Here is a 24,962-nt window from a genome sequence, read left to right as displayed (position 1 = left end):
TCACATCCTAAATCTTCTTGAGTTTTGGAAGCATCACTGATAGATTGACATGCAGTTGAAGAGACCTTTTTAATCATTTGTACTTTTATTTGTCTGCGCGTGAACTTGATGAAGCACAGTGAGCAGCGCGGCACGACTGTTCGCGGGGGGCAGCGTTCAAGTTCTCGGATATCAGCCACGCACACAGCACACCGATCTCTCACATCAGTTCATATATATGTACAAACATAAGTGTATGTATATATATGCATATATTTATAAACGTTTATATATATTTATAAATATAGAGAACGTGGGGAGTGTGTACAGAAAAGTTTGTCGGGTTTCTTCCTAACGGCCCAAAATCCCGCCCACAGCCACTGGCTCTCACACGGCTGTCCACACTCATGTCCCCCAAGCAAACATATATATATATATATATATATCACCATGTACTTGCGAATGCACATCTGTCTCCATATATATATATATATATATATATGTATAAATATTTCGGTCGAAGTTTTTTCTGCGCAAGTGTTTGCAGCGCATGTCTTTGGGAATGTGGTCCGACTGTTAGGGATGCCTTCAATCCCAGAGTTTGATGAGTCCGTCCCAGCCACAGGTGGCGACTCGGCTGGTCATGTTGGGGTGCCATTGGCAGTCGATGCAGACCTGGTCGTGCGCCTGGAGCGTGCGAACGTTTTTTCCATTTTTCCAGTTCCAGATCCAAAGTTTTCCATTTCCGTCTCCAGAGAGCAGCCACTTTCCGTCGGGGGAGAAGGCAGGCTTGCACGCGTACCCCGCGCACAAGTGACCGCGAAACCTTTTTCGGGGAACCATTCGGAACTTGCCGCATGCGTCGTAGGTCAAGATCTGGTTGTCCATCGACTGGAAGCAGAGGAACTTCTCGCTCGGATGCTTCGCCGCCGCGGGCATCGAGTGCATGTCCGGCTCGGAGACGTGCTTGATCACGACTGGGATGCCGTACTCCCAGACGAAGAGCTTCTTGTCGTCGGCCGTCGTCACGAGGCGTTTCCCCTCCTCGCAGAAAGTGACCGTGTTCACTGCGCCAATGTGCTCCGCGTACTCGACCTCGATGTTCCCCGTCCGCGCGTCGAACTGAATCGCTCTGCGGTTCGCACTCCCGACGACAAAGACGTTGTTGTCGTTTGGATTCACTGCCACGCAGTACGGCGTCTTTCCGTTTCCGAAAGTTCCGATCACCTTCCCCGCCTCCGTATCCCACAACTTCACTGTGTTGTCGAATGAGCAACTGTAGAACTTCGCGCCGCCGTCCGCCCACTGCACGTCGCGAACTGCCTGTTTGTGCGCGGTGTACGTACACTGCAGCTTGCGCTGGTTCAACACATCCCAGATCTTCAGCGTGCTGTCCATGCTCGCGCTCAGCAGCAGATGTCCGCTGCGCGGGAAGAAGCGAATCGCCTGGACGCCGCCAGTGTGGCCAACGTACGCGTGGATTTCTCGTTTCGGGGGGAAACACGCGCTGTCTGGCGGAAGCTCCTTCGTCCCGGGAGGCACCGCCAGCCAAGAACGACCTTGGTAGTCCGTCGCCGCCTTGCCGTGGAAAATACTCTCTGCTGACTCGTTCTTTCCAGAACTTGGACTCTTCGATTGCTTCCGATGACCCGATTCAGAGTCTTCTGAAACCCCGTTCGCCGCCTCTGCCGCCTCCGCTGCACCCTCCTCCCCGTCTTCTTCGGGTGTACGTACACCCGAAGCCTCAGAGGCAGGTGTGGCCTCGAAGGGCGCCCAGGGGCCCTGGAAGTCGTCGGAAGCTGCGTCGTCGTTCTTCAGCCGTCTCCGCTTCTGCCTCTGAGAGGCCTCGCTCTCTGGAACGAAGCCTCGAGAGTCGTACGCGACCGCCTCCCGCACGACGCGAGTGTCTGTACACCCGGCACGGGTGTGGGCGAGGAGCGCATCCCTGGAAAAGTTCGAGGGGTCCTCTGCGCGTCCGTGGAACTGAAAGTTGTAAAACTGTCTGTCGAAGGCCTCCACGTTCACGTGCTCTTTCTCCACTTCTCCTCCTAGGCGCCGTCGGTACACTCCAGTCCACCCGCCGCGACGCACTTGCTGCGGAGTCAGGGGGCCTTGCAGGGGAGCCTGCAGAGCATCGATTTTGGGATTGGACGTGAGGACGGTGTCTTCGGGTCGATGAAAAACGACATTTTTCTGCAGCTGAGCCTTGCATGCAAAGATGCTCACGGGAGGTGCGCAGTTGATCGCAGGAAGGAGAGCAATGCGAGTATCTTCCTCTCTCGGTTCCCAGCCTTCCTTATGCCTCGTCTCTGTTGTCTCTACAGCCGAGCTCGCGTCCTCTGCGGCTTCTTGTTCCGCCCCCGGCAGCTCCTGGCATGCTTCGTCGTCTGCGTACGAAGCGAAGTAGTCCATCTTGCCGGGCGTGTGACTTCCTGTTCTCGACGAGTGAAACTGACGCTTTCCAGCGACGCGAAGAGGGAACAGAACAGATGTTCGGTAGAGCGGAGGAGGCTCGCGCAGACGGCTTCGCCCTCGAAAAAGCAGAGAGCAGCACGGAAAGGAGACCGAAGAGATGCACGAAGCGACACAGAAGAGAAGGCTGCGCAGAGAGGAGAGAAAGAGAAAACAGCGAACACTGATACGGAGGAAGACAGGGGTGAGAGAAGGCGAAAGAGAGACAAGACACAAACAGAGGGGCGACAGTGAAAGAAACAGACAAACGGCGGAAAGGCGCGGGGACAAATACAGCTGGAAACGCGCTTGGATCGAATTCTCTGCACTTCAGACGAAAGTCGTTATTCTGTGACTCCGTTTTCTGCGGGTGTCTGTCAACGCGAAGAAGCGATACGCCGTCCGCGCGTCCACATTTCTTCCCTCCGTCCAGAGGAAACAGCAAAGACAGAAACCTAGTTTTCTTGGAAAAACGCGAAAGAACGCCTGTCCGTCGGAAGCGAAGACCGCCTCTGCATGCGCACCGAAAAGAGGTCTCGGTGTCCAGCAGAAAGAAGATGCAGAAGAGAAAAAGTCTGAACTCTCTCGAGGGTACCTGTTGCTATTTCGTTCGTTTGTTTGCGGTCTCTTCAGGGCTGTCCGCGTCTCCATGCGAGAGAGAAAGAAGAAAAGGAAGCCCAGAGACGACCAGCGGCGGAGATAGCCGGACCAGTGTAGAATGGCGAAAGCATACGCCTTTGAACGGGCGAACAACGACAGGCAATGTGAAAACAATAAACAGGGTCTCTCCTGTGTAAAGGAAAGAAAGGAGAAGCAGTTCGTCGCCTCGCTTCCTGAAAACGCGCTGGCAGGGAGGCGGCGAGAAAGAGGGGAGAGGAGACGAAGAAACAAGGCGTAACTGCGGGATGAGAACGAGAAAAGAGAGAGGAAGCGAGAGAGAGAAAGAGAGATCGGAGGACTGAAAATGATTGGAAATGCGCGCTGAAGACGGTGTGAGAAACCGCAGTACCTTCTTCTCTGCGTGCATGCAACGCCTCGCGAGGTTCCTGCGTCGCTCTGGTGCGTCGTTTCGCCGAGCGAGAAAAGTTGAAAGTCCGTTTTTTCTCAGTCTTTGTTGTTCGTTAAAAAAGCGCATCTGTCTCTTGTCAGTTGATTCGAAAGATGAATCAAAGCTGCCTATGCGAGACGAGGAGAGGCCAGCCCCAGTGCCCCCAAGAAAGGACGGCTTTTCGTCTCCTTCCCGCCAGTCTTGAGGCTCGAGAAAAAAACAGTCGAAACTCGGAGCGCTTCTTCTCCAGAGTTTCTGGTGGAGACTCGAGACAGAGAAAGACGAACACACAGACATCACCTCCACGGGAGAAGGTGACTTCTCGTTGCGACGAAGACGCTAGAGACCACTGTGGAGACTGCAAGCCTCACAAACGAGGAAAGGAGAAAACCGCAGACGACGGAGGTCGGCGTACATCGCAGTCACACTTAACACTCAGAAAAACGCAAAGGGATCCCTGTCGGCATAACGATGTGGAGCTTCTGGTTGATGAACTCTCTCCTGAAAATAACTGTGTCAAAGACTGAAACCAAGACAGAGCGTCTTGCACAACGCGACAAGTGACATCGTGATGATTCGGCGGTAGAGGCGTAGTCCAGACATACCGTCCATGTCATGACTCGAGTCCGATTCAACATCCGAGGAACTAGAATATCTCTGTTTATTCGATGTGTGTGCCGTGCAGTTTCCCTTCCACCGTGTGTCGCTGGAATTGCAGGGCCAGTACCTACGTACTCAGGTCACAGAATTTTTATTACTGTTTTATAAAACAAACACATGTAATAAACTCCTGCAAAAGATAGTGGAAAAAACTATCTACTTCGTCTTGCGTTTAACAACGTTTCCTTTAGAAACGTGTAGACGCGATGGCACTGTGGCGGCCCAGGCATCAAAAGCAGGCAAAACTCCTGAGTGCGTGGTGTGCAAAGAAAAGTGCATTCCACGTACGACGCGCTGCATGCACTCAGTTCCAGCACAAACACCGCGCAGGCGTATACGTTCGTCTATACGCTCAAAAACGATGTGAAAACGTCCATAGGCAGATGGGGAGACTTTTTCAATGCCGGAGCAAATGCCTTGCGTTTCCACGAGGGCGCTGAAACGCAGCAGAAGGGGGCCTCCTGCTGCGTCACTGCGGGCGCGAAGGGGTTTGTGCGACTTCAAAGATGCAGAAAAAACAACACCTCTTCATTTTGATTTCTGCCAAAACTCGATGGTGTGCTCAGTCTACACAGACCACAAGAAATTCACAAAAAATCTCTATTGGCATCCCTTCTACATCTGTAACAGTGTCTCTACCTGAGCATACATATATATATATATATATATACACATACAGATGTCTTTATGTAAGTACGCATAGATACCGGTATGTCGCTGAGTGTGTAGATAGGCGTCGATCTGCCTATCTGCACGAATACGCATATGTGGCAGAACATTCATGCATCGCGTTAGCTGTTGAGAGATCTATCTTTGCATGTGGAGAGTGCAGTTCTGTGTGTTGAAGAGTGTACATCCGAAGGCCCGGCTGTTTCGCCCTTGATTACGTCTTTTCTCTCAAACGCTCTCTCGCGTTGGTGTTGGAGTGATTGGAGGGACAGCCTCGGAAGCCAAGAACTTTGCAGACAAGTTTCTTCCACGCAGACACGCACGTCGCATGAAGATCTAGAGTGGAAATCTCACACAAGAAAAGAAGCGTGCATACGCATGCACATGCACGTCTATGTAGTCGGGTGTCTCAGAATGAATTTATTTAAAAGAGAAATCTGATACGTGGAGAAAACTCTCGGTGCTTGAGAAAAAAACAAGGTCGAGCTAATGCCGCGCAGGGAGGTGAGGACAAGTCCGGCAAAAACGCATGTTTTCCAGATGAAGAAGCGCGGTTCTCCCCCCTCGTATCCGAATATAAGCCGAGAAACGCACTGAAGAAACTCTTCGGCGCCTTTTCAAAGAGACAACAGAGCGAATCCCTCTCACCTAATGGTTAACACACATACGCGTATGTATGTCCATATCGCTAAGAATGTATCCATTCAAAAGCATGTACGTATGTGTGTATGTATGTATGTATGTATGTATGTATGTGTGTACGTCTTTGTTCCGCAGGAAGGCTGGTGATACACAGGCGTGAAAGTCGAGAAAAAACGGGCAAGTCCTTCAGATGATCATCTCCGTCATCCCGAGATCTCCTGAGCATTGCTTTCGCCCAACGTTCTCTGTTTGCGCAAGTTTCTGCCAAGAAGCACAGCTGCGGAGAAAGCCACAAGTTTTCTTTCAACGCAGACGCTCTCTCTACACCGGCCCAGTCTCCACCGGAACTCGGTGCACGACTGCCGCGCTCTACTATTGGTCAAGGCAGGAAAAACACATTCGAATCTTTGTCTAACAGAGGAGAGACATTCTATTCAAGCTCTTCATGCGCGAAACCGGCCTGAGATAACTTCGTGAAGACGCCTGGGAGGCAGCCAGGAGTTCTCCAAGAGACACGGGCTCCGCAGTCCTCCGGTGTGCAGATATCCCAGGCTCCTCGGAGAGGCGAGAACGCTCCGGTCTTTTCTGCTCCTCACGGATGGCGGTTGATCATGACCTTGAATTCCTCAAAGAGGTCGCGATTCGCTTCACCTGAATAACCGTCCAGAAAGCAAGGTGCGACTCTTACGCGCAAAAACGGAGCCCCATTTGAGGTGTCAATACACTCGACTGTAGCTCCCACATATGCACGTGCACATACACGTATGCGTATGTCAAGGAGTGTATTTCGAGGAAGGCGTGTTTTCCGGTTTGAAGACGTTGACAGAGAGAAAGAATGAGAAGGTACAAAGAAGGAACAACTCCCAGCTCTTTCTTTCGATCATGACGCCGCATGTTCGTACTCCTTCTCAAGGACTGCGAAGAACCGTCACAATGAGAAAGCGATAAACAGAAGCATAGCTCAGTTCTCTCTTGAGATAAACAACTGCCTACAGAAAGACGCATTCGCGAAGTAGGGAGAAGTGGGGGCGCACGCGGTGTACGTACATCGCAAGAGGCACTCCTCCTGGCTCCACAAAGCCTGTTTCTCTCCCCGACTCCCATTTCTCACGAAGCCGCCGCCCATTTCCATTTTCGTGAATTCTCAGTTCACACCGTTCATCTCAACTCGCGAGTTTTACGGCGTGCCCTGGCACATGTTCCGTTTGAATGAAACGTTTACACATTGCACGGACGCGCGCGGATGTCGATATGACCCGAAAGCTCCAGCGAGGCGAACGGATCACGATTTTTTTTCATAAACATAATCGGGGAAAGCTTTCTTCGAACAATGTGCTCTCCCGCATCGACCTGAGGAAGAGATCCGTCGAACGTTCAACGCACTCACGAAAACGACAGAGCTTGTGCATGCAAATGGCTTTTTGTGCAGGTTTTGAGGATTTTTCTTCGCGCTTGTGAACAGAATCAGCTCTCACCGAATAGACGCTGTGCATTCCGAAGAGTCTCCTCTCTGTCTTGCTGGTGGCTGTTCAACTTCTTAATGTTTGCCAGAAACAAATTGAAGTTCTCGTAAGACATTCTGCTTCGCGCGTTTCTGAAAAGACGCGAAAAGAAAGAAAAAGACACAGTGAAGCACAAACTCGCTGACAGTCCACAGGTCCCGCGCGCAGATCTTCCACAGCAACGCACGCAACTGCAGGCAAACGCATGTGTAGGGATCAGTGCATAGTTACACACGTTTACAAAATCCTTCAGAGAAAAAAGCGCCAGCTACAGAGCGCCTGCTGGGTTTCCTCTCGAGCCAATCCTCGAACGGGGACTCAGTGCTCCCCTGAAAAACACACAAATCCCCCCATCTGCAAATACAGTGTACACGCGCATCCCTCGGACGATGTCCAGCTGCGCGAGTACGCGTATACATCCACACACAAGAGACCCAACGATGTAAGTCTACAAAACACAAAGATTTCTTGAACTTCTCATATTTCCTCTCGCATGTACGTACAGATGCAGGTATACAAGTCTGTATGTATTCATGTATGTATAAGGCTAGATGCAGCATGTAGTAGAGCCGAATCTGTGTCTTGAACTTCCTTATTGCTGAAGAACCGTTTTCACTTGCCGCACCTGAAGAAGACCTTCCCGTCCACGGGCTTGCTGTCTCCAGTGTTGGGCGTCAGGCTGAGAAACGTCGCATTGAAAAAAAGCAAGGAAGTCGTGAAAAGTCACACTGTGGAAGTTCCTCTCTGCCTTGTGATTTTTCCCCGTCGATGTACACCTCCCAAAATATATATATATATATATATATATATATGCAGAGAGAGACATAGCGGCATTGATGCATGCTTTGATGAGTGGGTGCATCCTTACACGTGTACATGTGTACACTTGCACATGTATGAATATGTGATCTTTCCTATATATATATATATATATGTATTCGTTTCTGTAAATGTGCATATGTGCGAATGTGGAGATGTGTGAAAAATGTATGAATGTATTTGTTTTTTGAAGGGCGGTTGTTTTTTCGACTTACACGGCGCCAGTGGAGGAACTGGGTGCAGTGAGGAAAGGGCCTTCGGCAGAACTCAGTTTGCTCAGAAAGGCGGTGCCCATGTCTTCCACTCCATTGATTTCTGAGAAGAAAATCAGCGCTCTCAGAAAAGAACTGCTACTGCGAAAATCCACGGAAGCGGACACTCCGGCAAAAACCCACATTCTACAAGCACGCCTTGGCTACTTTGCGCGTATATGCATATGTAAATATATAGATATGCGCATATATAAATATACAGAAGTGTGTATATGTGTCAGCATGTGTGTGTATATTCGTGTACATACACGCATGCCCATGCTGATGTAGCAGGGCCGTGATCGAACGAAGCACAGATGTGAGAGAGACGCAGACAGAGTCACCTCGACATGTGCGTGTATACATTACCTTGTGGAGCTTCACTGGTAAAAAGCTCCTTGCGGAATTCTCGAGGGACATTTTCTGAGAATTTCTTTTACCTGACATCGTGCGAGGCGCTGCAGTCTGAAGCATGTCCTCGGGAGCGTAGTACTGCGAGAAACCAGCAGAAAGCGGACTCTCAAAAATCAAAAACTTCTTGAAGGAATCGTGTAGGCCCTAGGAAACCTACTCCAAAAGGTACGACATATATGTATAGACCAACATATATATATATATATATATAATTGTTCAAGTGGAAAGACATAACTGTGTATATATACTGATGGAGAGACATGCTGCAAGAAAGACAGATATAGATCGCCACGTTCAGCATGGATACGACACACGTATACAGGTGCTTTACAAGTGCACAGCTGCATATAGATAGTCCAAGATTTTCGTAAACAGATAGTATACACATCAGTGTACAGAAACAGCCTGTATGGCGCAGTGACTACACGAGTGTCTACAGAGGAACGCCCGTGTTTGTTACGTGGGGACACAAAGAAGCCGAGATTCACGGATTCGTGTTTCGGTGGAGTTTTTCCCCGTACTTTGTGAGAAGACTCTTCTGCGTCCGAGTGATCTTCTTGAATCGAATTGAGAACCGCCTTCTTCAGGCTCTCCAAACGAAGAATGTCTCTGTGCAGCTGAAGAGACATCCACAGAGGCTCCGCGGCATCCACGCTTGTCTCCACATGCAAATCAGTCGAGGCATGCTCTCCTCGCCACACTGCTCTAACAAGCGTGCGAAGAGTCCTCAAGGACATCACACACATACGCATGCATATATATATATATATATATCACCATATATGCATTTGTATATCTGTCAATACCTATATACATGTACATGTAGATATATATATATTTATATCTACCTCCGCATAAATATATATATATACAGCTGTGAATCGGCACTAGCAAGTTTATAAGCCAAGTTGTGCATGTCCAGGTGGTGGAAAGGGCTGTGGAGGAGTGGATGCTTTAAGTTCGATGTGAGTCTGAAGACGGACCTTCTTGATCGTCGCCACGAGTTGTCTGTTCTCTTCGGCCAGCTGGTTGCCTCGCTGCGTGGACTCGATCAGCTGCACCTCGAGGGAGCTGTGCTTCTTTTGCAGAGCTCCGTACTGAGAATCCACAGAGCGAAGAAAAGAGCCCACGATACCCAAGGTGTTTCAAGGTATCTCAGGTCCCACAAAGGCGAAGAAGCCTCCCAGACGAGGCGTAGCGCCTCGCAACGCTCGCGAGACGCGGGAGCAGAACAAAGCTCAAGGAGACACCAGGTCGCGAGCACACAAAGACAGAGCATGCAAACAAAACCACGTAGACACAGAAACATAAAGGGTCGCACGCATCTCGCGTAAGCAAGCCGAACTGCGTGTCCAAAGAAACGCAAGGATACACTATGCATACACATGTATAAACTTACACGGCGTAAACACAGAAAGCAACGTACACCGAGAGACAAAAGCATAGACATACATGCACATACGTAGATGTACCATGTACGCAAATTCGAAAGGATGTACACACAGAAACATAATTTTATATAAATTTACATATATATATATGTCTATATGTTGGTGATGTGCTTTCCGTATGATGTCTGTGGTGGGAACATGTTTGGATTTCTGGCTTGTCTGGACGTGGACCCTATTGTCGCGAGAGATTCGCACCTGCTCGTTTTTTTCGGCGACCTGAGCCTTGAGAGAACGAATTTCCGCCTCCTGCGTGTGGACACGCGTCTTGTACGCGTTGGAGACGATACGGAAGCCGAGAGCCAGCTGCTCTGGACAGAGTCGAGAAAAAAGAAAACAACGGTTTGAACTGCCGGGGAAAATGAGAAAAAAGTCATTCGATAGAAAAGAAAACAGGAGAAGGACGCAGACACACGCCCAGCGGGCAAGCAAATGCAGAGCGAAGAACGAAAGAAGAAAAAGAAGCGAGATGGGGAGAAGAAAGGAAAGAGAGAGAAAAGAAGAGGAAGCGAACACAGAAAAGAAGGAAGAAAACACAGAAAAGACCGGAAAATAGGGAGAAAAGGAAAACAAAGGAGCGAGTCAGATAGATAGATAGTGCTAGATAAATATGAGTAGATAGATAGAAAGATATGAATAGATGGATAGATGAATAGGCAGATAGGAAGATGAAGAGGAACGAGGAGGGCGAAGGAGAGAACGGATGACAGAAAGAAACAAGGGGGAGACGCAAGCCGATGAGTAGGAGGCCTTTGCGAGGTTATGGATTTTCTGGAAGGTCTAAGGGAACTGTTCTTGCTATTTCCAACTGCAGAAACGAATGCTGCGTGTGTGTCTTGTGACCAGCAACCTCAATGCACCGTACACCCTTCCGTTCCCAGACACAGTAAGGTATTGTTTATAGTTTCGACGGAGGGTGTTCGCGAGCTTAGCTAAGACTTTGGAGCATGTACAGAGTGTAGAGAAGCCTGCTACAGACTTGAGCGAGTGAAAAGGCGCCTTTCTGTGTTTAGAGGTGCTCGAACTCGGCGTCTCCTCACCTTCTGCGTCGGAAGGCAGCCAGCTGAGGTCTGTGCCCGACGAGGACGCGGTGGTCGACGCCATTTTTTCAAAGAGTTCCGGAGATTTGCTTCGAATTCGCACTCGCGAGGACAGGAAAGTCTCAAGAAACGCGAGTTCCGCTTCAAAGGTCGTCGCAGATCTCTGGAAAGCGAAACCAAGACGCTCTTTCGCGTCACACGTTGACACGCACAACGCCGTTCGAGTACGACTGCAGCGTTCGCGCGAGCCGCGTCGCTGTGCGTCCAAAAAAGCAGGGACGGAGAGGAAGAGATGAAGGAACCAGCCGGAAAAACGGAGAGTCGTTCTTCTCGAAGAAAAGGTTTGCTTCTCTTCCTCTTTTCCAGCGCGTTCAGTGGAAGAACGAGGCAAGTCGCACGCTTGTCACAGGGCGGAAAAAATTCTTGTCTTGCAGGAGGAGGCAAGACACGGTGGAGGGAGGCACAACGGAGGAGTTCTGAGAACTCGGAAGAGAATAACGAGACCCAGAGAAAAAGCGGAACGCAGGATGTGGACGTCTGGGATCCGAAAAGAGAAGAATCTGACAAAGTGTGGGTACGCAGAAGCGCACGCGCTTCATTGCACCCTCCTCCCCGCTCTCAAAGACTGCGATCCTTCCCTCCAGACGAGCACCTGGAGAGCTTCTCTTCAGATGCGCAGACGGCGGGAACGCGGGCGGCCGCGAAAAAGACGAGCAAATGCTTTGAGAGCGAAAGAGATTTCGTGCTGCTCAAACACAAGAACTCGCCGACTCTCTTCTCTCGGAAAGGAACTGAGTTCGAAAAGAGTCTTCTCGAGCCTTTTCCACCGCCACTGGGATTTTTTCTGTCCGTGTCTTCTACGCACGGCGCAGCGGGATAAAAAAAAGATGACGCTGGGACATCTGCGTTTCCGTCTTCTGTCTTTTGAAAAAGACCTTCCGCAGCAAATCATCTGCAGTCTTCCTATATCTTCTGTGGACGTCTACTTTTCTGTGTACTCACATGGGAGAAACACAGACTACCCACGATCAGGGGCGCGGCCACTATTCGCTGCAGAAAGACAACCAGCCGTAAACGCTTCGTTTTAATGGGGCAGGGAGAAAGTCTGAGCAATCCAGGAGCCTTCTTGACAGATCGTTTAGTTAGTTGGGGCGCGCTTCTCTCAGTGTGTATAGAGCAGTAGACTGTGTGGTTACCCGTGTCGAAAGGGAAAGGATCTGTCTTTTTGAGAAACACGACAAGATTCACAGAAAAGCACCGCCTTTCCTTAGATGTGTTCTGGAATCGCGCTTCACGGACGTCTCTGTTGTGAGGGAAATGGAGAGCACTGACTCAAACTCTTTTCTGGAGAGCTCTACCTTGAAATAAGGTCTGAAAATGCCCTGTCTCCTCCTTCAGGAGGTACACACGGGACAGGGAGGGTTTACGTCCATTCGTGCCTATAAAAAATGTTGAACAGGCTTTGGAGAAAACCTCTTTTGCGGGAGCACACATCTCAGACGCAGTGTTCCTCCCATAACTTGCAAAACAGAGAACGGAGTTGACTGGCAAGGGAATCGCTAGTCCTGCGTGTAGTTCACCACGAGTCGAGCACAAACGGAGCTTTCCAAACAGGTCTCTCCACAAGATTCTTGCGAAAAAAAGGGCTACGTTTCCGTTCCTCTCTCGTCGAGAAAACATGGCGGCCAAACATACAGACAAACCGTTTCACAGTTTTCGTGCACGTGAATAAATAAAGGACCTTATATCTGTACAGGGGTATATATATATAGATATATATATAGGGATGTAGATGTAGAGACAAGGGGGCCTCTGTGTGGAAGGTGGATTTGTAGTTTTCTTCAAAGATGCGAATGTAAAGAGAAAGGGCCAGTGCGAAAGGAGAGGTTTAAGGTTTAGGGGGAAAACGGAAAACAGTAAAGTTCAGCCTTCTCTGGAGAGACGAGTCCGAAGAACAGACACTGAACTTCTCGACGTCGTCTGTTGCACATAGCAAAGACTCCCAGAGGAGAAAGGTGCGAAGAGAGGCTAGCAAACGAAAAAGAGTTTCTTCGCTTTGACGGAAAACTGAATTTCTGACCCTCTCGCAGTTTTTGTGCAAAATCTCTCCGGTTCGGCTCAACGCTGGAGGGGACTGTCGGAGAGTCTAAAGCTTTTCTCGGCAAAGACTTCTCTAACCTCTTGGCAGAGGGTCTCGGCGTTGCGTTTTTCGTCTAAGAAACTCGGATCGCGTTCCAAGTTCCACTTAGGTCTGCGTCCGTTTCCGTCCGTCCCGGGCGATATCGTGATAAATAGAAATGCAGGCAGAGGTCGCCGCGGCGTTGTTTGATGAGTGCGACGAGCAAAAGCTGAGCAGTCGAAAAAAGAGAATTTCTCCAGTTCAAAAGAAGGCTCGAGACAGCAACTGGAAAACAAAACAGAACGCTATCTTGAACGGTTCCTTGTCGCGACCGCCTGTTGAACTGGCACGACCCGTTCAAGTTGAAAACTCTACCCCATCGGGATTTTAGAAACAGAGAAATACTGTATCAGTCGTTTGAAGCGCTGCACAAAGTCCTCCTTCAGCTTTCTTCGACTGCGTCTGTCTTTAAGCGAAGAAAAAATCCTCAAAGTCGCGCCCAACAGTGTCGTAGTCAACAGGGTGGACAAGAGAAGTCCAAAAGAATTCCGTCCACTGGTGCCGGCGGCCAGTCTGCTACCCAGACGGCGAGTTAAGAGGAAAAACAAGATGAAAAAGATGCTGCCGTAAATTCTGATCAAAGCAGACAAGAAACATATCCAACGAACCGCGTTTCGTCCCCCGCCAGAGACAACAGAAAAATCACCTCTCGATTTCTAGCCGCAGAAACTTTCAGTCTTTCAGCATTCGTCCGGACAACAACACACACCAAACCAGCAAACAAAACACAGGAGTGAGACGAAATCCCAAGGAACCCCGACAGAGATCTCTTCTACCTATCACATATGTTTACGTATATGCTGAATGCATATATATATATATATATATATGCTGGGATACTGTGTATTTTCAGACACGCAAACAATTGTTCCTCAATCTGTTTAATACAGATAAGGAAACCCGTTACTCGCTTGGTTTGTTTCTGAATCTGGCACTATCTGTCTATTATTGTCACGTCGATACATATACGTATGTAGATGTTCATAGTTCCCACAGTTGAGCTTGTGGAGATCTGTTTGACCGCGTGTCGTTGGCAAGCCAAAAACGAAAGCAAGAAGTTCCTCTATTGTTTCTTGCCAGTGGATACCTGAGTTCCAAGATGGTTTGTCTCAACTCTCTCCAGAGTCTCCGAGTTTCTTCCTGTGCATCCTGGATATCTTGTCCCGTCGGGATGTCTCGACTTTGTCGTAGACTTGTGGCCCACACATCCGGGTCTTCTTTTCCTCGTTTCCTCTGTCTTTCCGTGTCCAGATCTTGGGCGTTGTTCACTTTTTCTGGGGGTTCGCAAAGCATCCGCTCCTCTCCGCTTCCCAGACGGCCACCCAGACTCTCCCGTTTTGCACTTTTTTCTTTTCGGCGGACAGAAGCATCGCGGCGACTGTCCCTGCCTCTCTGTGTCAGTGGACGCTGGGGGTTTTTTGCACTCTTTTCTCGCGTTGTTCCCCGGAAGTTTTGCTTCTCCACGAAGGCATAGTGCACGACGTTGCGGCGGGAGAGAAAGCGCAGCAAAGCGGCGCGGGAGTTCCGGGTCTTCTCCCAACTTTCAACGGTCAAAACGGCGCATACGTAGCGGGAAAGGAACCGGGGTAGAAGGCTCGGAGGTTTCTCGAGAGGAACTGGTGTTGAATCGGGCAAAAACGCTGAGGAGGCGCCGGGGACTGCGAGGGCAAAAGGGTCTTGGAAGTCGGGAAAAAGGCATTTCGATTTCAGGTGGGAAACAGCTTCACACGCACGCGAACAACGGTGTTTCACCGTCGACGAAAGATAGGTTCGCAGCTGTGAAAAAGAGGCCGAAAGAGAGTTCAGACGAAAAAGCAAGTTCGAGCTGTGGTCACAGAGCCGATCTAGAAAGCAACCGTTCAAATCCAGCAGCAGAGACACGCGACCTAAACCCTCGGCAGTCTCCTGCAAAAAGGAATACGAAAAAGGCACTGCAGAAGTGCCAGACGAACCCCCAACTGAGGAAGAGGGGAAATACAACGCAGACGAAGAATACGGGGAGAGCGAGAGACCTGGACAACACACAAAAGAGAAAGGGAATATTGTGCAGATGCAGCGACGCCGACAAACGAACACAAACTAGACAGATATAGATATAGACGTGTAGCTACATAGATAGAGATATGGATGCAGATATGGAGGTCGATAAACAGATGTACGTAGACAGATGTAGATATCTATATATCTATATATGGATAGGTGCATGTGTGCATGTTTTTTCGATAAGCGTGTTTTTCGTCGCACACCTCAGTATACTTGGATTTTTGGAAGCACGATTTTCTCTCGAAGGAAGCAGACATCTCACCTTCACAGGTGAGCTGCAAAGCGTCTGTCTGCTCCTCCAGATAGGTAAACATATCTATCAGTATTTGTGGCATACATTTATGATGTGTACGTGCAACGAACATCACAAAATGTCCTTTGGTGCTGGAGCTTCTTACCGTTCCGATACGTTCCATACGAGGAAGCGTAGAGAGGATTCGATGTTCCAAACCCTAGGTTGCCGTAATAGTTTCCTGTTCGCGAAGGGGTGTAATAGTGACTTCCGCCGTAGACCTCCGCGTTTCTCTGCAAGTGACTTGCATTCCAGACATTCGCGTTGCTGTTGTACGCATCTACAGCAGTTAAACCTCGACTGTAACTTCGGTGTGAAGAATCAACGTCGTAACCAGTCTGGGCGCCTTCGCCACCCATGTCTGCAGGCCCCACTACAGCGACAGCACCGTCACTTTTCACCGAAGAAACGACGTCTAACTGGCTTGTCGCTGGTTCAATCAAACCTGTAGAGACAGAGGATCTCCCTCGTGTGCCAGTTTCACATTTTTCCACTTGAGAAACAATTTGTTTCTCCGCATTGCCACGTGGCAGGCTCGACACTCTTTCCCATGGCTTCGGAGGCGGCACTTGCGAAGTGTCCAGCATTTTTCGCCAAACCGAAGGAACGCAGACGAAATGCGAAGAGCAACTACGCTTAGCCGCTGAGTGCACCGAACAGGAAGAGACGATATTTCGCTAAAAGCGGTAGACTCTGTTTCAAAGAAATCACAGTATAACTTGAATCTGGTGGGAACCCATTCAAAAGAGTCACGGGTACAGGTCTGGTATGACGGACGCTGCTGGTGTCCAAAACGAAGGGACTGAAGTTCTTTTATGCGGTGGAACTACGTGCTTTTTGTGGCTATTTCAGCATCTCTCGAGTGTGTCAGAGCTCCACAGTAGAAGGAAACAGAGCTGAAGTGAGTGAGAAACAAGTCGTTGTAAAACGACAGGGAACGCGAAACGGTAGAAGTCGTGCGGCGAGCTTGCGCCGCCGATGCATTGCGCTGTCGCATTCTTGTTCGATGTGCGAATCGCGGTATGTTCGAAGAAAAGTGGAAAATGCACGAATTTCCTCGAACCTGTTGCCTTGCCCTGGTCGTTACACGCATGTGTGTGAGAGAAAAAATCAAACGGTGCAGAAAAAGAGAGGTTGAGATTCCTGGGATGTCACCTCGAAAGCAAGCGCGACGTAACACAAAAGGCGGAAACTCAGAACTAGAAGCGAAAAACAGATTGACACCTTTTGTTTTCTCTCTGTACCTGCCGACTCTGCAAGCCACAGGTCTCTTTTTTATGCATCCACCGCAGAAACCTCCGAATCGCGGGTTCACTGCCTGACACTTTCAGGCAGAAGATCTTGGAAACACGAGCCCAAGACCGTTCATAAAATGACGAAAAGGGAACGATGGGACGCATATGGTTGAAGCCAGGCCCAGCGAAGTGAAAAAGCGAAAACCCCCGACAATCGAAGATGCAAGCGATCCAGTCCACACAGAGGCGCAAGCATGGCTTTTTGGCGTTTCAACGCTCTCGTCTCTGTGCATGCGCACGAGTCTATCTTTTTTCTCTAGCGTCTATACATACTTGCGATCTTGGCCGATTCAAGAATCCAAAAGGAAAGGTCGCACCGACCGGAACATCAAAAGTCGCAATATCTTCTCGTTTCAGGATGACCGGTGTGTTTAACTCTAATCAGGATGACCGGTGTGTTTAACTCTAGTTCACATGCGCGCTTCTGATGTGTACTTCACTTGAAAGCTGGACCACAAACTGAAAGCAGTGTTAAGAGACACAACGGGGCCTCAACAGAACTCACGCGAGAAGCAAACACAAACTACACAGAGCCTTCGACTGTAGAGGTACGCAGCCCCGTATTGCAAGCCTCTTTCTGCTCGACAGGCGCAGTCCCGAGACGAGGCCTGGTTTTCTCTTTCCCTTCTACAAATCGGCTTTCAACTCTACACTTTTCAGAGAGATCTCGTATTGAAACATATGCGCTATATACAGAGTTTCCACACACCCAACTCAGTCATTTGCCTACAAGCATATACATGTATATATGTATATATATATATCTTTTCCAGTGTAATATATATACATATATGTTTGTAGTTTTTTGCCATACGTATATATATATATATATATATATATATATAGCTCTTCGGAGGCCCACCTGTAGGGGAAGATGGACAGATTTTGGATGTTGTCGGGGAGTTTTTCGGCCTGACATTCCTCAAATTATTCTTTGACGTGTAACGTTTTTGTGCGTTTTTATGGTCCTCGGACTCGATTAGTACTTCACCAAGGCGTCGATTTTTTTAAAATTTCTTTTCTTGCTGAAAACCTTTTCCTACCCTCACATTCATTCAAAGCTCTTCGAGATGCATAGAAATCCGTAACTCTGGTACGAACACGCTAAACTCTGTGCCTCGATAAATCTGAACGTTCTCTTGACTTTCTTCAAGACTACATGAGGACGCTTCGCAACTCTTTGTCTTGAAAGTGCGATCGAGTGGCCGTACAGATACATGTGTATACATCCATGTTTCGTGCATATATATATATATATACATATATATACATATATTATAAAAAAATATATATGTTTCTACGCTCGTAGCCATACGCACATATTTTCGTGCCGCTCGTTGGTGAGTACCATAGAGTAGACGAATATATATATATATATATATATATATATATATGCAGCTACAGATTTCTGTGTAGCTCGAAAGAGGAGGTAGACGTAGGTGTAGAGCCGTTAACACGTAGATGGATATACGAGTAGAACGCAAGTAGAGATGCTCAAAAGCCTCTCTTCTCATTCATAGATTCAGGTTTCCTCCGTCTGTAGAGCGTCAGATACCGTCTGTGTTCCCCAGACGGAGCACCACCATTTCTGTTGGCTACGCTGTATCAGCAAAGATCTCTGTCTTTCCAGTCCTGGGACCGTTACGATCGTGTCTTCCGCGCCCCTCTCACTCTCTCTGACTGCATGAGTGTCTCTGTCCATCTGCCACTCTTCCGTCTCTCTTTCGCTGTCTGACGGCCTCTTCGAGTTATAAGTGCATGCGCTTTCTCCAAAGCACTGGAGTGTATTTCGTCTGTCACGGCAGAGTTGGCAGGCCTTGCTACTAAAGGCCTCCGTGCGCGTCTTTCGTCAGTAGACAGCTTAAGAAGAGAAGAGTCTCTCGAGGGTCCCCCTTCTCTTTTGTCTACTGAAGACCGCGTTTCGCGCGTCCACTTGCGACCTCTTCAGAAGCAGAAATCGACATTAAACAGACACTCCACCCTTCTGGCTTCTTCCTGACGGCTTCTCTCGCTGTTCAGACGTCCTCGCACCTCGCGTGTTTGACTGGGCGTCGATCTTCGAAAACGTCTTCTCCCTCTGCATGGCCCCTCTCTCCGCTTTCTTCTTTGCGCTTCCGAGCTTCGCTCGTGATTCTCTTTCCCTCTGCGTCTTCTCTCCCCTGTCTCTTGCAGCGACTCGCGCGCTTCTCCTCACTCAGCTCCTCCGAAGCCTCTCCAGGAGACTGGGAACAAGTCTGCTTTCCGACCTGCGACACACGCGCTCGCGCCTCTGTCTCCTGTGTCTCCACCGTCTCCTCTGAGCGCTCCAAGACTGCAGCGGAAGAGTCTCTGCTGTCTCTGATCGCTCCGCGCGGGTGCCTTGGCACTCGTGCGGAGTGCGCTTCGCGGCCTCCTCCATTTGCTTTCTCTCTCCGTGTGCCCGAAGCTTCGTTTCCTGAACTACTCTCTTCTGCGTCTTCTAAACAGACAGCCGAAAAACTCGCGTCCTCTGTCGAGCCGCTTCTTCCACTTCTCGCTTTTCTCTTCTCCGTTTCTCGAGTGTCTGCGTTGACACCCGAGTCGAGAGACATACAGTTGTCTCCCAGTCTCTCCTCCGAAGTCTCTTCCTCTCCCGCGGCCGCTCTCGAACCCCCATACGTTGCGCTGTCTCCTTTGAGGCTGTTTTCCTCCCCTCCCTCTTCTGAAGCTGCATGCGCAGCGACAGCCGGAGGCGAAGATGCCTCTTCGCCTTCTTCTCCCCCCGACGCACGAGCACAGTTCCTGTCCGAACTCGACTCTTCGTCCTCAGATGACAGCCTCGGCGACCCTCTTCTCTCTTCTCTCGCTGTGCCCTCACTTCCTTCTCTCGGATCGCTATCACCCGCTTCCATCTCCTCTGGCGCACACTCCATGTCGCCCCCCTCTCCTTCTCTCTCTCCCTCTATGTCTTCTCCGCCTTCTCCGTCTTCTGCCTCTCCTCCTCGTTCGTCTCGGCCGTGTGTCTCTGGGCGTTCGTCGCGGTCATCGTCTCTCCGTCTGTCTGCTTCCCGCCCGGTGTCTTCTGCACGCACGAGCGGGAGAGTTGAGACGCCGTTTTCGCTGTCTCTGGAGTCGCGTCGCACATTCGAGAGTTCTGCGTCGCCTTCGCTGTGTCGTCCACTTCTTCGCGCGTCTTCTCCCAGAGACGCGGCGGGATCGCAGTCGTCGATGTCCGCGAGCCAGTCCCGACAGCAACAGCAGACGCTGCAACAAGCTTGACTGTTGCTCGACTCGCAGAGAGATTCGCCTGCCACTGCAGGTCCCCCGCGCGAGAGCTCCGAGTTCTCGTGGCTTGGTGTGTTGCCCCGAAGCTCTGGAGACGCCGCGCGCGCTCCCTCGCAGCCCTGCCGCGCATGCAAACCGACTCGAGGATTCTGCACCCAGAATGCAGGCGCCGCGAGGTCTGAGACTTTCTGCGTCGAGCAGCACAGACATCGCAGAAAAGGCGGTGCGAAAAACGTCCAGAGACTGGGAAATCCACTCAAGAAAGCGACGACTCGACGAAAAAACCTTCAAGATGTGAACCGTAGCCCAGTGCAGCAGAAACGCGGAGAAACTGACACACGAAGGTGCCCTGGATGTCGCTCGTGATGAGTCTCTCCGCACACGCAGTCTTAGTAAATACCCGAGACATGCATATATATATATGTATATATATACATATATATATGTATATATAGAGAGAAATTGCATGTGTGTGTGTGTGTGTTGTGTGTCATGCACGTAGAGTCCCTTTCGCATGTTTGTTAGAGCGTCTGGTTCGTTGTGTGCATGCATGCGCACAGACAAAATAAATGTCTGCGCGAGATGCGCGGCCGGTGTGAAGTGAAGCGGGAACACCCCCGAGATGTTGACACCCCTCGTGTTTGTCTGAACTTCCAGAAAGCGTCTGCTTCACAACACAGCCGGTAACTTGACAGTGAAAAGGATTCGTGGCAACGTGACTCGACGCGCTGCAAGGAAAAACTGCGTATCTCCGAGAGCCGCTCGCGCAGGGAGCGAAAACTGCGAGGAGGCTTTCTGATGTTCTACGGCGAATGGACAAGAAGAGCAGAGACGCAGGAAACACGGTCAACGCACAGCGAAGTGGGCCTCGTTCTTTTGCCCGTGTCTCTTTACCATTTCTGCGTATCTGATCCCCGGGATGGAAGACAGTTGAACGAAAGCCGGAATCTCCACCGGCTCGTGCAGACACCCGCGCACAAGAAGCAGCTGAAAACAGGCGCAGGCCAGAAAGAACGCAGAGAGAGTAGAAATGAACTTCCTCCGCCCTTCCCGAAGGAAAGAAGCAAAGAACAGGAAACCGGAAACGCAAAGCTCAGAGCGCGTGGTGCAACGCTTGCACTCGTCGCGACTGCTCAAGGCCAAGTTCCTCGACAGAGAGAGAGATCGACTTTCAAGATTCACAATCAAGGCAGCTGCGGCAAGGAGTCGGCTGATATCTGTCAGACGCAAAAATGCAGAACCGCGTGATGCCACGCAAATTACGATGCTGCCAGAAGAGAGACAGACGCACTCACGCACCATACAAATGCAGACACACATGACTATGCATATATGCATATATACACCTGTACATATCTATGTATATATATATATATATATGCGTGTGAGGGAAAGTGTGTGTTTCACTTTCTGGAACCTTTGTGCCTTTGAGGCCTCACCTTTCTGACAGCAAAGAAGAGTTTTTCTGTGTTTGCGTAAGTCGGTCGGAGAAGAACTTCGCACAGCCTCTGCACCGTTACCGGGGGTCTGTACAGAAGAAAAGAAGAACGTTCTGACATCGCGTTCTCGCCTCTCCACAGACCGCTGTCCGAATCTCAATCGACTTCTTTCTTCTTCCTCTTTCCTCTCCATTTCCTTTTTCTTGCCTTGTTTCATTTCTGTCACATGCTGTCTCTTCCTAGAGGCGTGTCTCTTCACCTGCGAAGTTGCATGACTTGGCAGCAGCAGAGATTCCTCGCAGTCGTCCAATCGAAGGCGAGTCTCCGCTTCACTCTGCTCTTCGCCAGGTCTGTGAAAACCTGAAAAGCGCAACGCACAGCGCAAGACACAAGTCTCACAGAGCCGGAAAGCTTTCGCCGGTGGTGGCGCAAGAACGAGGCAAAGTACACACACGACAGCGCCTCTCCCGCAACTCTCTTCTCGCATGCAAGACCCATGCACACCTGTTCAAACACACGCATATATAGGGGCATTTCCACGCACAGCTGCCTCCTCTTGCCAACAGATGGATACATTCCCACGCATGCAGATGCATCCGCATACATGCACAGACACGCACAGGGGTACGTGTGCACACAGATGCATGCAGACAGACAAACATGTTCACATATCCATATGCTTCTGTACGTCACACATATGCAGACAATCGTGTCGCGAGACATCTCGTCTCGTCGCCCTCCTCTCGCATCCCACAGGACTTGAACGAAAACTGAGGAAAGAAGCCACGGATGACTCCCAAGACAAGCGCTCCAGAGACGTGTATTCGAGCGGTTCGTTTGACGAACTTGTTCCATTTTCGCCGCAATGACCATCTTCACGATGCTCCACGGATAGCGGCACTGGCCAGTGCGCGCAATTTCCTTTAGCACATCGATGCCTTCCTGAGGGACGTCGACGAGCTTCGTCGTTGTCTTTTGTCGCGGAAGGCCACTCTGACTCTGCGTAACTGCGCAGCCGTCGGCTCCGCGGCTGTTCAAGCAGCAGGCGCAGTGACACGCGCACGGCTTCTCACTCTGCGTCGCTCCCAGCGAACTCGTCGGAGTGCCGTCCGGCGAAGACCCGGACGGAGAGGCGACGGACGCGGTGTCTGCGTCGATCTCCGCATGGCGCGCCTTGCCGTCTTTCGCGTCTTCCGCGTCCTTCGGCCCCGAAGCCGGCGCGGCCACGGACGCCTTCACCGAGTAGTAGATGTTGACAAAATCTGAGGGACGCACACACACGCGGCACGCTCCCCCAGGTGTACATACACTCGAGCGGCAGGTATATGGTTATATGGTCAGGTGCCCGGCGCCAGTCAAGAGGTCCGGAGGAGCGGTGCCGCAAAACACAAGGGGGCAGGAAGCGCGACAGAGTTCTCCTGGAAGAAAGACACACAGAGGTTTTTCCGCGAGTGCACTGCTGCGTTCAGGCTAACGTGGACGGACGAGGAGGAGCGGTCGCCATGTGACGCGACCCGTGCATCGCCAAGGGAAGGAGCTATGCGGGCTACAGGCGAACAAGGGTGACTCTGCGGTCACGCACCGACGATTCGCTGAACCGTAAGGCGGTAAATGGTGGCCTCTGTGCAAAGTTTTTCCACGGGAGGTGTGCCGGTGACTCCAGGCGGCGCAGAAGGGGCAGGTTCTCCGTTGTCCGCCGCGTGAGCAGGGCCGGGACTGCTGGATTTCAGCGCTTCTCCGTCGAACTGCTCCATCTCTGTGGGGGCAGCTGCAGTAACTCTGGGCGGTGGAGGCGAGTTTTCCGCGGCCTCTTTCGCGTGGGCAACGTCCCCCGGCGCCAGGCTACGGGAAAACGCGTCTCGCGCAGTGGCTGGGTACTGACATCCACCAGGAAGGCGTCTGCGAAGATTCCGTCGAGCGCGGCGAACTGCCCTCAGATGCCTCGCAAAGCGGTTGCACCCGGTGGCATTGCAGCACACGAATGGCGAAATGTCTTCGACGGTTCTGGGTGGCACTCTCGCGGCATGGCACGCGAAAAAGGTGCTTTCTGCCTTGTCGGGAATCAGGGAAAGAGCGGACGGGTGGACTGCAGACGTCAACAGTCGGAGAGCAAGGGAGGAAGACACGCGTGCGAGGCTCGGCAGGCGAAGAAGCGAAAAGTGACTTGCAGGGAGCAGACAGGAGGCGAATCTGCGAAGAGGGGAAAAACGCGAACTGTGACTTGAGAGGAACGGACGCGAACTGCGAAAGCAAACGCCGCGCGCGATCTGCGCAAACCGTTCGAGGACCGGAGACCTCGAAGAAAGGCGGTAGAAACGGGCGTGCGTTCGAAAGCGCTTCACATGCGGGAGCGTCGTTTCCGGAAGGCGAAGTTCCAGGAAACATGCACGGCCGAAAAGCACGAACCCCGGCGTGGACGCTTTTAAAAACCCACTGTATTTCAGAAGTGTACAGAGAGGCGTCGAGTGTCACATTGTGAAGGCCGAGGAGCGGAGTGGACGCGCTTTTTTTCGCGCTTCGTTTCGGAAATGCGCAAAAAGAAGGGAGCAGAGAAGCCAGCGCAGACACAAAAGAGAAACGTAAAACACCTTTCTTCCGTTCCATTTCGCTGCATGCATCCATTCAATCGCCAACGGAAAAACACACCGCCCGGACACCGCGAAAATTCCCAGCGCCCTTGCATGATTCGGCACACTCACAAGCGGTGACTTCGCGGTCTCTTCAGATACATGCACGTCGTTCTCACGCTCGAATGGACGCATGTGTGCGAGTCCCCTAATGTGTAAAAGACGTGCGCGTTTCTGAAAGGCGACTGCCTCTAAAAAACTTGTGGTTTGTGTTTCTGACACGAACACGCGACACTAACGAGAGGCTCTGCCGGGGCCACCAAGTAGAGAGGAAGATACGCAGCGAGGCGCTTGTTAGCGCAACTCAGTGAACTTTAGTCCGTGCTGCCAGCATGTAACGTGCTCGTTTGCGTTGCGCCTCCACAGGAGCATTTCAGGAAGGGAAACGCCTCTAGCAGCGACTGAAAGACCCAGAGAAAATGCTTTTCGCGTGTCTTGCAACAACCACAACGCTCTTGTGAGCAAGAGTCAAGAGGTCGTAAGGACGCTTCATCTGTTTTCCTCGCAACTGAAGAGTGTGAACACTCGTCGTGATCATCCGGATGAGAAACCGTGACCCGACGCACAGCCCTCTCCATATATCCACGCTGAAGCACAACGGCAAATCTCGTTGTTTCTGAGGAAGCGAGTGGAAACTGTTCACTAGCCGTTTGCGTCGTGACGTTGGCAAATCCGAGTGCCGAATATGGCGGCAGAGCTGTCCTAGACTCGTGAGGCCTCATGCGGCGATCCGGTGTCCGTGTCGTCTTCCTTTGTGCACAGTCCAAGAGGTAAAAAAATCTGGGAAGCCCCCGACCGTATATCATCCGTGAATGGGAGCATGCTGATGTGCACATACATATGCTGATCTTGAAACACACGCAAAACAACAGAGATGGAATGCTCGATGTCGAGGCAAGTTGGTGAACACTGGGGCTCAGC

General features: G+C 50.7%; 4 protein-coding genes across 4 annotated transcripts; all 4 read right to left on the bottom strand.

Moving 5' to 3' along the window:
• Window positions 1–106: 106 nt before the first annotated feature.
• Window positions 107–4,161, bottom strand: TGME49_265410 (G-protein beta WD-40 repeat containing protein). The gene has a single exon (XM_002368629.2). The coding sequence runs from the start codon at window positions 2,389–2,391 to the stop codon at window positions 568–570; it is 1,824 nt and encodes a 607-aa protein (XP_002368670.1). The 5' UTR covers window positions 2,392–4,161; the 3' UTR covers window positions 107–567.
• Window positions 4,162–5,039: 878 nt separating this feature from the next.
• Window positions 5,040–11,705, bottom strand: TGME49_265420 (hypothetical protein). The gene is made up of 9 exons (XM_002368630.2): window positions 10,924–11,705; window positions 10,082–10,194; window positions 9,419–9,532; window positions 8,957–9,052; window positions 8,462–8,513; window positions 7,986–8,085; window positions 7,577–7,630; window positions 6,925–7,043; window positions 5,040–6,100 (listed from the first exon to the last, which is right to left on the bottom strand). Exons 1-9 carry the CDS (start codon window positions 10,985–10,987, stop codon window positions 6,042–6,044), a joined length of 771 nt encoding a protein of 256 aa, XP_002368671.1. The 5' UTR covers window positions 10,988–11,705; the 3' UTR covers window positions 5,040–6,041.
• Window positions 11,706–12,987: 1,282 nt separating this feature from the next.
• Window positions 12,988–16,655, bottom strand: TGME49_265430 (hypothetical protein). The gene is made up of 3 exons (XM_018781400.1): window positions 15,544–16,655; window positions 14,190–15,114; window positions 12,988–13,675 (listed from the first exon to the last, which is right to left on the bottom strand). The coding sequence occupies exons 1-3, from the start codon at window positions 16,022–16,024 to the stop codon at window positions 13,414–13,416; spliced, it is 1,668 nt and encodes a 555-aa protein (XP_018636301.1). The 5' UTR covers window positions 16,025–16,655; the 3' UTR covers window positions 12,988–13,413.
• Window positions 16,656–18,148: 1,493 nt separating this feature from the next.
• TGME49_265440 (hypothetical protein) lies at window positions 18,149–23,974 on the bottom strand. Its single transcript, XM_018781401.1, has 6 exons — window positions 22,997–23,974; window positions 22,261–22,676; window positions 21,674–21,774; window positions 21,415–21,502; window positions 20,870–20,962; window positions 18,149–20,163 (listed from the first exon to the last, which is right to left on the bottom strand). Exons 1-6 carry the CDS (start codon window positions 23,166–23,168, stop codon window positions 18,748–18,750), a joined length of 2,286 nt encoding a protein of 761 aa, XP_018636300.1. The 5' UTR covers window positions 23,169–23,974; the 3' UTR covers window positions 18,149–18,747.
• Window positions 23,975–24,962: the final 988 nt, after the last annotated feature.

The sequence above is a fragment of the Toxoplasma gondii genome, chromosome IX (assembly GCF_000006565.2).
Source record: "Toxoplasma gondii ME49 chromosome IX, whole genome shotgun sequence".
In the NCBI taxonomy this organism is placed as follows: Eukaryota; Apicomplexa; class Conoidasida; order Eucoccidiorida; family Sarcocystidae; genus Toxoplasma; species Toxoplasma gondii.
The sequence above is the reverse complement of the archived record's forward strand: the minus strand, read 5'-3'. Positions and strand labels throughout refer to the sequence as shown.

Coding starts and splice junctions, on each gene's coding strand:
- TGME49_265410 (XM_002368629.2), bottom strand. CDS start 2,391: ATGGACTACTTCGCTTCGTACGCAGACGACGAAGCATGCCAGGAGCTG.
- TGME49_265420 (XM_002368630.2), bottom strand. CDS start 10,987: ATGGCGTCGACCACCGCGTCCTCGTCGGGCACAGACCTCAGCTGGCTG. Junction 9,533..10,081: donor TCGCCGAAAAAAACGAGCAG/GTGCGAATCTCT, acceptor GTGGATTCTCAG/TACGGAGCTCTGCAAAAGAA. Junction 8,086..8,461: donor AGCGCCTCGCACGATGTCAG/GTAAAAGAAATT, acceptor TTTTCTTCTCAG/AAATCAATGGAGTGGAAGAC.
- TGME49_265430 (XM_018781400.1), bottom strand. CDS start 16,024: ATGCTGGACACTTCGCAAGTGCCGCCTCCGAAGCCATGGGAAAGAGTG. Junction 15,115..15,543: donor GTATGGAACGTATCGGAACG/GTAAGAAGCTCC, acceptor TGTGTTGTCCAG/GTCTCTCGCTCTCCCCGTAT. Junction 13,676..14,189: donor CAAACCATCTTGGAACTCAG/GTATCCACTGGC, acceptor TGCTTTGATCAG/AATTTACGGCAGCATCTTTT.
- TGME49_265440 (XM_018781401.1), bottom strand. CDS start 23,168: ATGGAGCAGTTCGACGGAGAAGCGCTGAAATCCAGCAGTCCCGGCCCT. Junction 22,677..22,996: donor TACGGTTCAGCGAATCGTCG/GTGCGTGACCGC, acceptor TGCGTCCCTCAG/ATTTTGTCAACATCTACTAC. Junction 20,164..20,869: donor GGATCAGATACGCAGAAATG/GTAAAGAGACAC, acceptor TGCTCGACGCAG/AAAGTCTCAGACCTCGCGGC.